We start from the raw sequence: 15672 nt of genomic DNA, 5'->3' as shown, positions 1-15672 counted from the left end.
GACGGTATGAGCACATCGGAGGTCGTGGACTGATGCCTTTAAATACTGGATCTGAAGTTATTATAGGCCAGAATTTGTTGTATGATTTTCTAGCATCATGAGAAGCCACATCAATAATAGATGTTGCAATGCTTCTCCTTGGATCCAATTGTGTTTCGGTCTAACTACCAACTGTGAGTGCCTCTGTCTCGCTTTTAAAAGACATCTCTGTATTGTGGAGTTGGTATATCCTCTATCTTGAAAATGTTGGCTCATTTCAACAATTTGAGTCTCAGCTGTCAAAAGTGACGTGTTGTTCCTTAATACTCACAGAAATTGTGATATGGGAAAACTCTCCTTCAGATTGTTTGGGTGGTGACTCCTAGCTTGAAGTAAAGTGTTATGATCAGTATCCTTACTATATAGTTTCGAAGTCAGTCGGTGATCTTCCCAATAAATAGTCACATCCAAAAAAATTAATTGATGTTTTATCAATCTGGTATGAAAAACATATTGGGCTGTCAAATGTATTGAGATAATTAATCATATATCTGAATTCTGACTCTGTGCCACTGCAAATAAAAAAAAATTTAGTCTATAAATCGACCATAAAAAAAAATTTGGTTTGCAAATTTTGGGAGCAAAATCGTATTCTCATATTGTTGCATATATCGATTTGAATATGCTGGAGCAAGATTGGACCCCATTGCCATCCCTGCACGTTGCATATAAAACTCATTATTGTACATAAAATGATTTTTCATGAGGACCAATCTTGTCAGCTCAAGCAAGAAGTCAATGTGTGGACCACAATGGGAACCCTCAATCAACACATTGCATATAACCTCAATACCTCCCTCATGCAGTATGACTGTAGAGGGAATTGACGTCCATTGTAACAAGCCACATGGAATCCGGGATTGCACCAAGCGCAGGAATTTTGTCCAAAAACTAAATAACTCCCACGGACATAGGATTGCAGAAAACTATCTATGAACACAGCCAGTAGCTGCAACACTGAGCCTCTTGCAGAAATAATTGGTCGACCTGGCGGGTCAACCAAACTTTTGTGGACTTTGGGTAGTGTATAAAGTATAGTACAAATGGGGTGCTCAACCAGCAAAAATTGAGCAATATATATCCAATCAGTAAATAAGGTGCACTCACCAGGGACTTTTCAAAGATGTATTTATGCCTTATTGCATAATAACAATGTCACAAGTCGACTTTCGGTTACCAAACGTAACCTTCATCAGGACAGAATCCCAAAGCCACCAAGATAGACCCATCCTACATAGTGTACCGAGTCTCCCTATATACCCCTCATGCTTAATTGCTAACCCCACCCCCAGCTAATTGGGCTAGTGGACCAAACCAAGTTAATATAAGATTGTGCTATAAATAAGCAAAGCCTTATTGAGGGCCATTCTGCTAAGATTCCCACCACAGCCATTCCATAGCTTAAAAAAATTCCTTGTTTCCATCATCCCACAATGGACCCTACTCTTAAATACTGGACAAAATTTAGGCGCCTCCCCTCTTTTAATCCCGGTGTTTCGTTACTAACTCCTTTGTTAAATATTCCTGATTTTCCACCTGGGCTGTCACCTAATTCACTTTCTTCTTGGTCTACTGCAGGTATTTCATATTTGGGAAACTGTGATCTTTTATAGATCTTCAGGATGCATTTGGTCTTCCGTCTAACTCATTTTGGGTCTACCTTCAATTCAGGCATTATGTCTCCTCGATGCCGACCCGTAAGTATTGGTGGGATCCAATTTCATTTGAGTGATTGTGTCTCTCCCAAATGCCACCTAGACATTTAATATCCATTTTGTATCAATTCTGTCTAGAGGGCCTCACGGATACTCTGCCTGCTTATGTGTAATTTACATTGATACAGTCCCACACCAGTATTAGAGGAACCTATAATATTGATTATCCAATGACTAATGGTTCTATAGCCTAATATTTTATCACATTTCCAGATATTTTATTGTTATAGTGTGGATATGGATATATGGTGCTACCTAGATGCTATAAGTCTTAGACCAAATAATTTCAAAGAAGAAGACAAAAGAAAGCATCTAGTAGGGTGCACTCTGAACCAAAAAATATATTAAAACTTATACTTTTATTGTTATCTATTAAAATATTGTATAATTTCAAAATGTTGGTGAAGTATTAAAATATATAGATGTGTAGCAGTAAAGAGATAGTGTATTAAAGTAATTATTAAACTCTTACGGCTGCTGTCTAATTATTATGAACCCGTTTACCTCCTTCAATAGGATAGCTATATTGCTTATATTATGTAGTTGAGGCTGTGCTGATATTGATTTATCAGACTTTGGGGTCTATTTACTAAACAGTGTTAGGAGACAGAGTGAAAAGTGATAAGGTGCCAGCCAATCAGCTCCTGTCATTTTTCAAACACAGCCTGTGAGATGACAGTTGGGAGCTGATTGGCTGGCACCTTATCACTTTCTTATCATTTTCACTCTGTCTCCTAACACTGCTTAGTAAATAGACCCCTTTAACTGAAATTATTCCAATCATTAAATACACTGTTTATATACAGTATATTGTACCCATACAGTGTACTTGTCTTTATTTATAATATCTAAAGCCAGATATATTATGGAAAGACTTTATATCCACAACATGATTTTGATGTAGACCAGAGAACATGAAATGTGACCATATGCTGCGTGTGGTATATTGTGTACCACTGCTTATGTTTCTATTACATATATTGGAAGAATAATTTCCTCCTGACACAGTATTCCCTAGGGACAGTTTCCTCCTAACATGTTATCTCTTAGGATCGCAGCAATTACAATTGCCCGTGACAATAACCGGGAGACCGAGATGACACTATCATGTATTAATAGCAGGTTGTTGTTGTCTATAGTGAACACACTGAAGAGTCTCTAACAGCCACGGCTGTAATAGCCGGCTGATGCATTGATCGGGAAACCTAAAACAGTCTTCTTGCTCTGTCAGTTTGTTTATTCAGACTCAAGGCTACAGGTGATAAAACTGTATCAATCTATGTTCTCGAATATAGTAACAATACACAGTATATGGGGCACAATGTAGCAGTATATTTCAAGCACAGATAAGGTTCATAATTAAAGCAACAGCCGTACTCTGCCTGCTTATGTTGCTGCATGGCATAGGGACCTGAACAAGGAGCTGACGGAGGACCAGTGGTCTCGAATATTTAGTTATATCTTTGCCACCTCTTCCTCAATACAGGTGCTTGAGACACAATCTAAAATTTTGTCTCAATGGTATAGATGTCCCAATATTCTCCGCCAAATGTTTCCAGGTCTCTCTGATCTCTGCTGGAGGTGCAGTCAGGCGCCGGGCATTCCTCTACATATTTGGTGGCATTGTCCGGTTTTGGCTGGCTTCTGGCGGAGTGTCTGTGAGATCTAGGAGATTACTGGTCTCCCGCTTCCCAACACGCCTGAATTTTGGCTGTTTAACTTAATGGACATGTCCATTTCTCAGTACAAGAAATCTTTACTCCGGCACTTAATGAATGTGGCACAAGCAACTGTCCCATGTTTCTGGAGGTCTCCTGTGCGACCCCCTATGTGGTTCCAGAGAATCGACCATTACATGACTATGGAGGACCTAACAACTTCCTCTAAACTAACATCCTCTGCCTTTACGGTCACCTGGTTTGGCTGGAGTTTAAAGGGTCCTCAGAATATAGGACCTCATTCAGAGGCGGTCGCAAGAACCGATCGCTCTCTCTGAATGAGGGCGGGCGCTTCTTGTTTTTTGGTGTGGCCTCCTGGTCGCAAGCTAAGCTGTGGGTTACCACCCACAGCTTAGCTAGCGACCAGGGTGATGGTGATCACCATCGCGACCATCGGGGCTTGCAACCAGACCCTATGGTTGGGTCTGGGCACTCGCAAGCCCCAGGGAGCTTTCTGCTCTGATGGAGAAGGAAGCTCCCCACTGACATCACTGGTGATGTCAGTGCGGCCGCCCACAAAATGGTAGGCGTTCTTTAAGGAACGCCACCGTTTTGGAAACCACCCCCCGGCCCGCCTACAAAAAGGGCGAGCTGTCGATCAACATCGACAGCCGCCCCTTTTGTAGCGAGCTCCGGAGCGAGAGAGTTTCTCTCTCGCTCCGGGGCTTGCGCACGTGCAGTGCGGCAGCTGCGCGTGCGCAGGGCTACCCATCGACCCGGTTGCGAGCACATTGGTGCTTGCGACCGTGTCTGAATGACCCCCATAATGCCTACTCCAACTCTCCCCCTCCTAAGTCACTTTCATAGATATGGTAACAATCTCATATCGCCCTCCCCCATCCCTACTTTTTTCTTTCATCTTTTCTAGGATTTTTATTTTGTATTTTTGTTTTGTGTGGATTTTAATCAGGCTGAATAATGGTTAATGTGCTATCTACTTTATTTCTATGTAATCATTTTATTTTGTTGAATATGTTTACTATGATGGTATATTGTATATGCATTTTTAAGTGTCTGCTACTGATTTTGTTTTCAATAAAAATAGATTGCATAAAAAATAAATAAAATTCATCCATATAGTGCCAAAATCACACTCTGCTACTGTCTAAACTGTAATCACGGCAAACGCCACGGCACTTCCGGTTTGCATTCCACCGCAACTGGAAGTTGCCGGCGGGTGCGTTCCACACACTGGAAGTGAGGTATTCTCCATATCAAAGCCCGGAATCTCATCTCCAAGTGTCAGCTCTTCCTATGCAGAGAATGGGACCCGGGTTACCCGTTCACACAAGCCAGGTTGAACCCACATTCAACCCTGCTCGTGACCAGGGTTGAAATGCCCGGTCACTCAACTCGACTTATTTCATCCCTGCCCTTTCACACAGCAAAATAACCCGGGTTGCTGCGCGCTCACGAGCATAAAATCCGGGTAATTGCTGGCAGTAGAAAAGGGGTATTAGTGATATCTTCATAACTTCTGCCTCTGGCCATACAAGTCATTCACCAGGCTTACTAGAACTGTAGGATACTTTTGTATGGAAGAAAAGGAATAATATATGATAATTAGTGGTGTAATCAGACAGTCATTAACCAGTCATACAATACTAAGACATTTTAGTTCACAGATTAAATACTCACCTCAGTTAATAGATAGATTAACCTTCCATCCCTTAATGAGTCGATAGCTTTATTGCTTGGAACAAATACAGTGAAGGAGCCATGACTATTCAATATTGGAGGAAGGCCGCAGTTCTGCAAATACAAATACAGGTTTATATTTTCAGTGTCTTTTTTGGAATTTGAGCATATAAATTATAAAAACAACAAATGAGAGAAATGCACAGTAGTAACTTAAATCAAGTATATTATTTTAAATTATTATTATTATTATTATTATTATTATTAGTAATAATGCTAAAACTACATTCACCTTAACCAGTGGTGACAAATTTTGGAAATGTGAGCACCGACAAAGCAATTTGGCAATCATGATTGTAGCGGGTAAGTTCCCGGCAACCAATGGGAGACTCATATGCTGCAAACAAGTAAGCTTTGTTTTTACAATATTACGTTTTTATTAATTTTCAGAAAGACATACAGAGAAAAACATAAATGGGGAATAAAACAAAATAAAATTAAACAATGGATACATTGCAAACATATCTCTAGGTCAGAATTGACCATAGGTCCATAAATGGAATAGAGAGCATTGACACAATAATCAAATACACAATTAATCACATATTCAGTCTATATAAGGACACAAAAGAAATTGACATAATATCCAGTTGTATAGTAATATCATTACTATGAATTGGGAATTGCGGCCAATAAAGTCTCGGATATATTGCATTATTTTATTTATCTAGTTCAGTTTAGTTAACCAAGGAACGTTTGTGACTCCAATATTCATTCCAACCGAACCAACGAACCAGAGGGTTGGACACTGAGGATGAATGCCCCCCCCCCTACGATTACATGAGAATGCCCGGCAGTGGGGGGGCCTGAGACGTGATGAATGCCGAATCGCATCATTTTGGCCCCGCCCCCTACTTCACAATGCCGGGGGCGGGGCCAAAATGGCGCACACACGTGGCCATGCCCCCGTTCCGACCACAACAGCCGACCACGCCCCCTGAATTTGCTGATCTGGCTGCCCCCTCCCGGAAGGGGCAGCCAGAATGTCAGCATCTCTGCTATGAACTTATGAGGAAGGTATAAGGTATTTTTATTAAAAGGTAGACAAATTGCTGTTTAGACATCCTCACTTAGGAAGTGATATGGTAAACTGGACAAGCCTTTTCTTTGAAATGCAAAGTAAGGATTGTCTATTTGTGCCTTGGTGTAAAATGTCCCAGCGGGTATGGAGAGCAGACAGTTGTTGTTTTTCAGAATCTCCTATTTTGTGGCACTTTCTAGAACCTGTGTTAAGGTTGGAAATGCCAAACTGATTGATTGATTCTTGTATTTGGAAAGATGAATGTCATTCACCATTTCCTGTGAAAAGTTGTATATACATTTTAGGAGACAGCTATACTGTATGCTAAATCAGTGTATTTAGGAAGCAACTGCTTTTAGGTGGTAGATTAGAAAGGAGGAAATTGGGTAACTCCTTTGAAATGTAAGATGTGGTTAAATATATTTTGTGAGAAGGCATGATTGGTTAAGAGAAACACAGGGCGGATTTACCCCCCTGTAATGATGTGTGTAAGAATGATAGAAAAAGAGGGAATGTGAGCCCTGTATGTGTACATCCTCATATATCCTGTGTGGAGGAGAACTGCTGTAACATCTGTTGTATGCTGATATTCCCCTTCAATCCGAAGCGACGAGTCTTCTTTAAGACTTTGAGCAATAAACACCTTTGCCTATTCAATTGCATCTGAATCCTGCGACCAACAGAATTGTGCCAAACGCTATTCCGTTCTCCTACTGTTCTTGGTTGAGCTGAGCGTCTTCGAAGCTCAGGCCTCCTGCCAGCTACCGTGCAGAGCCTGGTCCATTGCGAGGGATCATGCGGGAACAGCCGACACCAAACAGGAGGTGTGGCCACAGCTAGTCGATGCATATGCAGCAGAGCGGTTCGAGCCTGAGCAGTTTCAAACGCCGATGGTAGAGTTTGTGGAGTGGTGACAGGTGGTCACTGACGGTAAGCAGGAATCCCTGATACCCCAGGATCCAGTGGGGATCGAAACCCCAATCTGTGATCAGGAGTCGGCAAGAGGCCATCCGGTCACAGAAGGTAATTACATACAATGGAATCAGATATTTTTGGGGTGATCTGGATTCCAAGGTATTTAAGACTTCTAGATTTCCAGACATATGAATAGGAACCTTTAAGAGTTGTAATCAAATTGGGTGGGACATTAATTGGGAGGGCTTCAGTTTTCGACGTGTTCAGCTTGAAGTATGACACATACTGATAATAATTCTCTAGTACAGCATGTAAGCATGATAAACTAGAAATGGGGTGTGTAAGGATCAACAGTACATCATCTGCGAATAAGCAGGTCTTATTTTGTACTTCCGCAAAAACAGGGCCTTGAATTGTTGCTGTAGACCGAATAGTCTTAGCAAGAGGTTCAATGGCTAGTGTGAATATTAAGTTCGACAGCGGGCAACCTTGGCGGGTACAATTAGATATAGCAAACCCATTGGAGAGCAAACCATTAGTGAACACCTTTGGAATATAGAGTCATTATAGAGGATAAGGCTCTGTTTCGTATTCCAAAATATTGTAGCACCGCTGTTAAATACCCCCAGTGGAATCTATCGAAAGCCTTCACTGCATCCATGGAAAGCAACAGCAATGGTTCACCCGAAACAGAGAATGCCTCTATCAAGTCAATTACGCATCTAGTGTTATCCTGGGCTTGGCAGCCTAAGACAAAACCCACTTGGTCTTGGTGTATTAGGGTTGGGAGGAGCGGGCTCAGCCTATTTGCTACAAGTTTGGAATAGATTTTAACATCCGAATTTTACAATGCTATCGGTCGATGGTTGGTGATTAGATTAGGGCTCTTCCCCGGTTTGGGAAACGCTACCAATCTAACTTCTGACATCTCTTTGGGTAAAAACCCATGGTCAGATACTTACTTGAAAAGATTAACTAAAATTGGTGCTAGTATATCTTTAAACTCCTTATCAGTGCTCAAAGTGGGAATTTAGAGATGGGGGTATGGCGAATGAATCTCTTCCCCCCCCCTCTCCTTGTGCCCTGCTCCCATATCAGCCCATTGTACGTCTCACCTCCCCCACCCCCCACTCTCCCTGCCTGCTCCCCTCTCTCACACCCTGCCCTTCTCACTAATTCCCTCTCTGTCACCCCCTACAATATTAACTGCCTGCCTCCCTCTGTCTGCCCCTCTCTCTATTCCCTCTCACTACTTACCTCTGTCCTGCACTCAGTGCGCTGCTGGAACGGAGCTGCCAGGACTCAGGAGCACCGGGTCCCACGTTGCTGGTGCAGTTGTGCGAGCCAATGAGAAGCTGACACTTGGTAGCTTCTCATTGGCTGGCGGCCGTGAGCCCTGTGATTGGCTGGCTGCCGCGAGCCCTGTGATTGGCTGGCGGCTACGAGCCCTGTGATTGGCTTCCGGCCGCGAGCCTTGCGATTGGCTGGCGGCAAGTGTGTGCTGACTGTAGCCGGGACCGGATGCTTTGTCCCGGCTACATGCCAGCGTGTCTGCTGCCGCCGATCGAGATGTGTCCCCTGCGGGACACATCTCTACACATTTCCGCCGCTGTTCCAGCGCTGGGATGCCATACTGCATCCCAGCGCTGGTGCATTCTTTTCTGCGACTAAAATGAAGTGGGGTCGGGAAGTGGCGGTATGTCATACCGCCGTATACCGCCCCACTTCGACCACTGCTCCTTATAAAATTTATTAATATACCCATCAGGGCCTGGGGCTTTATCTAGTGGTAGAGAGGCAATTACCGCACCCACCTCCTCTATCGACCATGGTTCATTCAAGGAGCTGATAGACGTGTCATCTAAAGAGGGAAGCCGATTGGAATTTAGAAATTTGTCAGTATCCATTGAGGAAGGTTGGGACACTTGGGGATCGTCTTGTAGATTATAAAGTTTAGAATAGTAATCTGCAAAAGCATTTGCTATGTCATTAGGATCTTAGGTCGCCTTGAATTAAAGATCGCCCGAATTTGTTCCCTAGTCATTTTGTCTCAACTTCCGAGCTAGCATTCTTCCCGCTCTGTCTCCATGAACATAATATCTCTGTTTCAATTTAAATATAGCCCTATGAACCTCCCCAAAAGCCAACACATTCCACTCTTCCCTAGTTTTAAGAAGTTCTCGATAGATTTTATCGTTAAGAGGGGAATTTTTATGTCTGGTATCTAGATCAGCTAATGTTACTTCTAAAGCTGGCCACACACTAGACCAACTTACATCCAACTAGCCAACTTGTTGATTGGTTGGAATGAAAATCTGGTAAGGAATGGGAGTAACTGATGATCAGCAATTTGCTCCTAAATGCCAGAAAACAGATGAAAATGGTCGTCAGACAAGTTTGTTAAATGTTTGATCTAAACAATTTGTTCAAACAACAGTTTTTGTTCATTTTCCGGCGTTTGGGAGCAAATTGCTGATTGTCATTTGCTTTCATTCCTTACCAGATTTTCATTCCAACCAATCAACAAGTTGGCTGGTTGGATGTAAGTTGTTCTAGTGTGTGGCCAGCTTTAGTCTGCCTGGGTTTTAGTAGCAGCTTTCCTAAGTCTTGCCACCGATTGGATTGCTGAACCTCTCACCGCCGCCTTTAGGGTGCTCCAATGGTTAAATAATGAAGTGTCATCTGATTTATTGGTTTCCAAATATATTGTAAGAGAATGAAAAATATTTTGTCGAGCTTCTGCATTAGTCAACAAATGGTCACCAAGTTGCCACGGTCTAGGGGGGGTCTTGTGAGAATCTACATACCAGTGTAAAACAAGAGCCGAATGGTCTCCCAAGCTACTGGTAAAATAGTAGCCTTCCTAATTTTCCAGAGGGTCCATTTATCTGATAGCGCTAAGTCTATCCTTGAGTAAGAGCGGTGTACATGCGAGTAAACTGTATAATCCCTGGACGTAGGATTCTTTGCCCTCCTAATATCATAACTATCATATTCTAGTAATATTCTGTAAAACGCTTTATAGTGATCAGTGACCTGTTGGGAATGTAATTTACTAGTGGGTGTAGATTTATCTAGTGTCGGGTCTAGCACCATGTTGAAGTCCCCTACCAGTATAACTGGACCCTTGCAGCAATTTTGGAGGATTGAACAAAATTTCCTACAAAATGAAGTTTGTTTCGAATTTGGGGCATATACCGTAGCTAATGTAACCACTCTAATTTCCCTATTAAAATAAGGTAGCGGCCATTAGGGTCTATCATTTGTTCATCTAGCGTAAATTGACACATGTATGATAATAATATGGCCACTCCAGCTTTTTTTTGTGGACCATTTGACATATAAGATTGGGGGTAATAAGAATTAGAGAATTTTGGAGGGGTTGAGCTAATGAAGTGGGTTTCCTGAACCGCAACTGTGTGTGCCTTATGCTTGTGGAAGAAGTGGATGGCCAGTTGTTTCTTGTTGGGCGAGTTCAGCCCTTTAACATTTAAGGACAGTAAATTAACCATTATGTCATTCTGAAGTAACGATGTAATAACATTACAGTAAGTTTTACTAGATCTGCGTATTTTGTACCATTTCTAAAAGTAAAAAGCAAAATAGGGAACACAGATGTATAGTAATAGTGGGAGAAAAAATAAACAACAACAAAAAAAAAACATAAAGGGGAAGAAATAGAATAGCACCATATAGCAGCTAGAGAGGACCACCTCCTTAGACGGTACATATGGGAAGAGTAGGGGGGTAGCGGCCACCCCCACCACTCCAAATTACAACAAAGTTATATATCACCTTATAATTACCAATTATGGTATGGAATAAAGAGAAAATTTACCAACTGAACCGACATTATCAGAACTTACTAAATAGTTATTGGTATTAGATTAACTAGAACGGTATTGCTTACAATATGAGCAACAATTGAAACCTACAAACACCTTGTATAACGTCCACTTAGCTTGACTATAGCGAGAACCGGCATTATATGTTCTGATCAAAGCGTCTTGTTTAAGACCAATCACGTTCAATCTGTGGGCTTTTGGATAATGTTGCTGAAATGTCCTCTAGGTTCCAAGAAACCAGAAGTTGGAAACTATCATCTGGTGACGAAACGATTGTGGTGGAACCGTTTCGAGTAAATCAGCAGTTTAGTAGGAAAGCCCCACCAATAGGAAATATTCGCCTTCCGAAAAGCCCTTGTAACAGGATAGAATGATCTGCGCTTGGCTAGTGTAGAAGCAGATAGATCTCCAAAGAGTTGAAGATTGCCCAGAATAGACACAGAAGTTTCCCAGGGTCTGGCTGCACGCAGGATAGCTTCTTTTATGTGAAAGTAATGCATTTGCATAAGGGTGTCTCTGGATGAGCCTTCTGGGGCACTTCCTGGTTTAGGTATGCGATCTGCCAGAAAATCAGTAATGGACACTGTAGAGAGTAGTTTCATAAACAGACTTGTGACATATTCCTTGAGATCTGTGTATGATACTGCCTTGGGAATACCTCGAATTTTGACATTGTTACATCAGGCTCTATCTTCCATATCCCTGACTTTATCTCTAAGAGTGGTGACCTCTGTTTGGAGTTGCCCGTGTAACGTTATAAGGTCAGTGTGTGATCTAACTAGTTCTTTTAATTTATTTTCTAAATGATCTGTCCGATTTCCCAGAACGTCCACTGACTGCTGGCAGGACTGAAGTGCTGCTTTGAATTCTGAGGAAATGTCCGATTTGAAGGAAGCCAAAGAGAAGTTTCATGGATCCCACTGTCAAGGGCGCATCGTCGCGTAAATGAATCCCCTGAATTAGAAGTTGGTGAGATAGGTTTAGATAGACACCACTTCAGTGGTGAAAGCAAGTTTAGCTCCCTTGTCACCGGACTTACCCTTAGAGCCTTACGCAGGAGAAGTAAGTTTAAAGAAAAAAACTTACTGGTGGGAACTTCGCAGGATCCTTCTGGGGTTTAGGAGCCATTGTTTCCGCACCTGTCCTTTCCTTTTTCTTTAAAAACAGAAAAGTTGGTATCAATTAAGAACTAAGGGCCTGATTCAGAGCCGGACGCTATTTGCGGACGCTCGTTCAGAATAAGGGGCTGGCTATTTAAATTGAGCGCTCGCTCTTTGCAGTCTGTTGACGCCTCTATGTCTGAGTGAGCGTCCGAAACATGCGCTCACTATTTTGTAAAGACGCCCCTTGGCCGCTCGCCTCATACGTCATCTCCGCTATTTATTTGATTAATCGAGTACATCAAAAGGCGTATGAACTGCTCGCTATTCTTGTGGTAGTATTTTCCTACCGCAATCATTCGAGCAGTTCAAGCTAAAAGACAACCAAGTGACGTGGTTGATGACGCTGCCTCGTTAATTATGCACACCCTTAAAACGCCCGTTTTGACCGTTTGGCACGCCTGCGTTCGGATCTCCACTCCCCGTTTTCAAGCACCTTCCCCTGTTACCACCCACAAACGCCTCATTCTGTCACTAAAATTAGCAGGCACTCGCTATTTTGCGAGCACACGATTTCCGACCGCACTGACTGGTTGGCGCATGCACATTACAACCCATATGCATGCGCAGATGTGCGAACATCGCTCGGAGCGAACGAGCGGCCGCTTACGAGCGGCTCTGAATCAGGGCCTAAGTATGATATTTGATGATATACGTTAATAGTAATACATCAAAGAGTGATGAGGGGTTATATGCATTCGTCCTCACTACATCTGGAGGCCTGTTGAGAGATTATTGCCAAGTCTCAGAATAAAATAATCAACTGATATAGAGTATGAGACGGGTCCAGACACCAAGGAGTAAAAAATATGAGATATGGTAAGAACTTACCCTTGTTATCTCTATTTCTACGAAGTCCATAGGGTTCCACAGGATACCTTGGGGTATAGGTGTGACGTCAGTCGCAGGGCACCAAAGAGTTAAGCTTTCAGCCTCCCAGGATGCACTAGGTCCCCCTCCTATACCCCGCCCCCGGGCCAAGGCACCTCAGTTAGTTACCAAGCCATAGGCCGGAGGAGGAGAAGGAAGAGAGAGAACAAAGATCTGGACACATACAAGAATCACATTCTCACCAGAGGGAGATGGAAAACCGGTGACCAGAGCAAAGCCCATCTGCAGCACAGGTGCGACAGGGCGGGAGTCCTGTGGAACCCTATGGACTTCGTAGAAATAGAGATAACAAGGGTAAGTTCTTACCATATCTCATATTTTCTACTTCAGGGTCCATAGGGTATCCACAGGATACCTTGGGGATGTCCCAAAGCAGTATCCTTTAAGGGTGGGGACGCTCCTGTGCAGAAAGGAGAATCCGCCGCCCGAAGGAAGCATCCTGAGAGGCGAAGGTGTCAAACCTGTAATACCTCACGAAGGTATGGACAGAAGACCACGTAGCAGCCTTGCAGATCTGAACTGCCGAGGCACCACGTCGAGCTGCCCACGAAGGACCCACAGACCTAGTGGAATGAGCCTTCAGAGAAGGAGGGACCGGTAGGCCTTCATGAAGATAAGCTTCAGAAATAGCCATACGGATCCAGGCTGCCAAAGTTTGCTTTGAAGCAGGCCAACCCTTTTTACGGAAGCCAAAGAGGACAAACAAAGCGTCCGACTTCCTAAACGAAGAAGTGCGGTCAACATAAGTCCTTAAGGCCCGCACAACATCCAAAGAGGCCTCACCCACGGAAAGACCCGGTGAGTTAAAGGCCGGAACAACTATTTCCTCGTTAATATGAAACTGGGAAACAACTTTGGGAAGAAACTCGGGCCGAGTGCGGAGCACTGCCCTTTTCCCATAAAAAACCAAGAAAGGGGGTCTACAAGAAAGAGCCCCTAACTCAGAAACACGTCTGGCCGAAGCAATGGCCAGAAGGAAAACAGTCTTAGCTGTTAGCCATTTAAGATCCACTGAGCCCAGTGGTTCAAACGGCGGTCCTTGGAGAGCCCTCAGGACCACAGCCAAATCCCAAGGCGCCACAGGTGGAACAAAGGGCGGCTGAATGCGGAGAACACCCTGCATAAAGGTGCGCACATCCGGGATTGTAGCAATCCTACGGTGAAACCAGACAGATAGGGCCGAAACCTGTACCTTCAAAGAAGCAAGGCGAAGCCCATGATCTAGTCCCGCTTGCAGGAAGGCGAGAATCCGAGACAGACGAAACTCCCGCGGTGCATAACCTCTCGGTCGACACCACTGGAAGAACGTATGCCACACGCGATGGTATATCCTCGCGGAAGACGGTTTCCGAGCTCGTAACATGGTACGCACCACAGAGCTGGAAAACCCCCGGGACCTCAGCATGGCCGTCTCAACAGCCACGCCGTCAAAGACAGCCGAGTCAGGTCCGGGTGAAGGCAAGGACCCTGAGACAGAAGGTCCGGTCGTAGCGGCAACCGCAGAGGAATGTCCACGGACAGACCCTGAAGGTCTGAGAACCAGTGCCGTCTGGGCCACGCGGGAGCTATCAACAGGAGCGTCCCTCCTTCCTGTTTGAATTTCCGGATTACCCGTGGAAGAAGGGAGACCGGAGGGAACAGGTATGCGAACCGGAACGTCCACCGGACGGACAGAGCATCCACCAGAGACGCCCCTTTGTCTCTTGTGCGAGACCCGTACACCGGCAACTTGTTGTTATGCCGGGACGCCATGAGGTCGATTTCTGGAAGACCCCACCTGTCCACCAGTAGTTGAAAAACGTCCGGGTGCAGGGACCATTCCCCCGGATGAACGTCCTGGCGACTTAGAAAGTCCGCCTCCCAATTGAGCACTCCCGGGATGAAGACCGCTGATATGGCCGGAAGATTGCGCTCCGCCCAAACCAGGATCCGAGAGACCTCTACGAGAGCCGCCCGACTGCGAGTTCCTCCTTGCCTGTTTATGTAGGCCACGGTGGTAGCATTGTCCGACTGGACCTGCACCGGGCGACCCTGGAGAAACCGCTGTGCCTGCTGGAGAGCATTGAAGACCGCACGGAGTTCCAAGATATTTATTGGAAGCTCCGCTTCTGTCGGCGTCCACCTGCCCTGGAACAAGTGTGGACCCGAAACTGCTCCCCAGCCCCGAAGACTGGCGTCCGTTGTCAACAGGACCCAATTTGGAACCCAGAACGGACGTCCCTTGTTGAGGTGGGTCGTCTGTAACCACCACGTAAGGGACAGGCGAACCTCCTGGGTGAGCACAATCGTCTGGAACTTCAGAGACTGAGTCAGCCCGTTCCACTTGGACAGGATCAGGTGCTGCAGAGGTCTGGAGTGAAACTGGGCGTATTCCACCATGTCGAACACCGACACCATGGAGCCCAGTAACCTCATCGCCGAGTGTAAGGACACCCGGCCGCTGTGCAGACAACTGCGCACCCTTGACTGTAAAGCAGAGATCTTGTCCTCCGTCACGAAGATCCTTTGCTGTCCCGAGTCCAATAAGGCTCCAAGATGCAGAATCCTCCGAGACGGGATTAGAGTGGACTTCTGCCAGTTGATTAGCCAGCCATGCCGTTGCAGCAGTGCAATGGTCAGGTCCAAGTGGCGTAACAGGAGCTCTGGAGATCCTGCCACCAATAACAGGTC

The 15672-nt window shown here is 44.6% G+C and overlaps 1 protein-coding gene across 1 annotated transcript in view; it reads right to left on the bottom strand.

Moving 5' to 3' along the window:
• The window catches only part of STAB1 (stabilin 1), a 490754-nt gene that overhangs the window by 428883 nt on the left and 46199 nt on the right, over positions 1-15672 (bottom strand). Inside the window, exon 14 of the mRNA XM_088482458.1 lies at positions 5111-5224. Within this exon, the coding sequence (XP_088338584.1) occupies positions 5111-5224 (114 nt within the window). The remainder of the gene's footprint in view (positions 1-5110; positions 5225-15672) is intronic.

This window comes from Taudactylus pleione, unplaced genomic scaffold (genome assembly GCF_031769625.1).
Source record: "Taudactylus pleione unplaced genomic scaffold, aTauple2 ptg000289l, whole genome shotgun sequence".
NCBI classification, from domain to species: domain Eukaryota; kingdom Metazoa; phylum Chordata; class Amphibia; order Anura; family Myobatrachidae; genus Taudactylus; species Taudactylus pleione.
The sequence above is the reverse complement of the archived record's forward strand: the minus strand, read 5'-3'. Positions and strand labels throughout refer to the sequence as shown.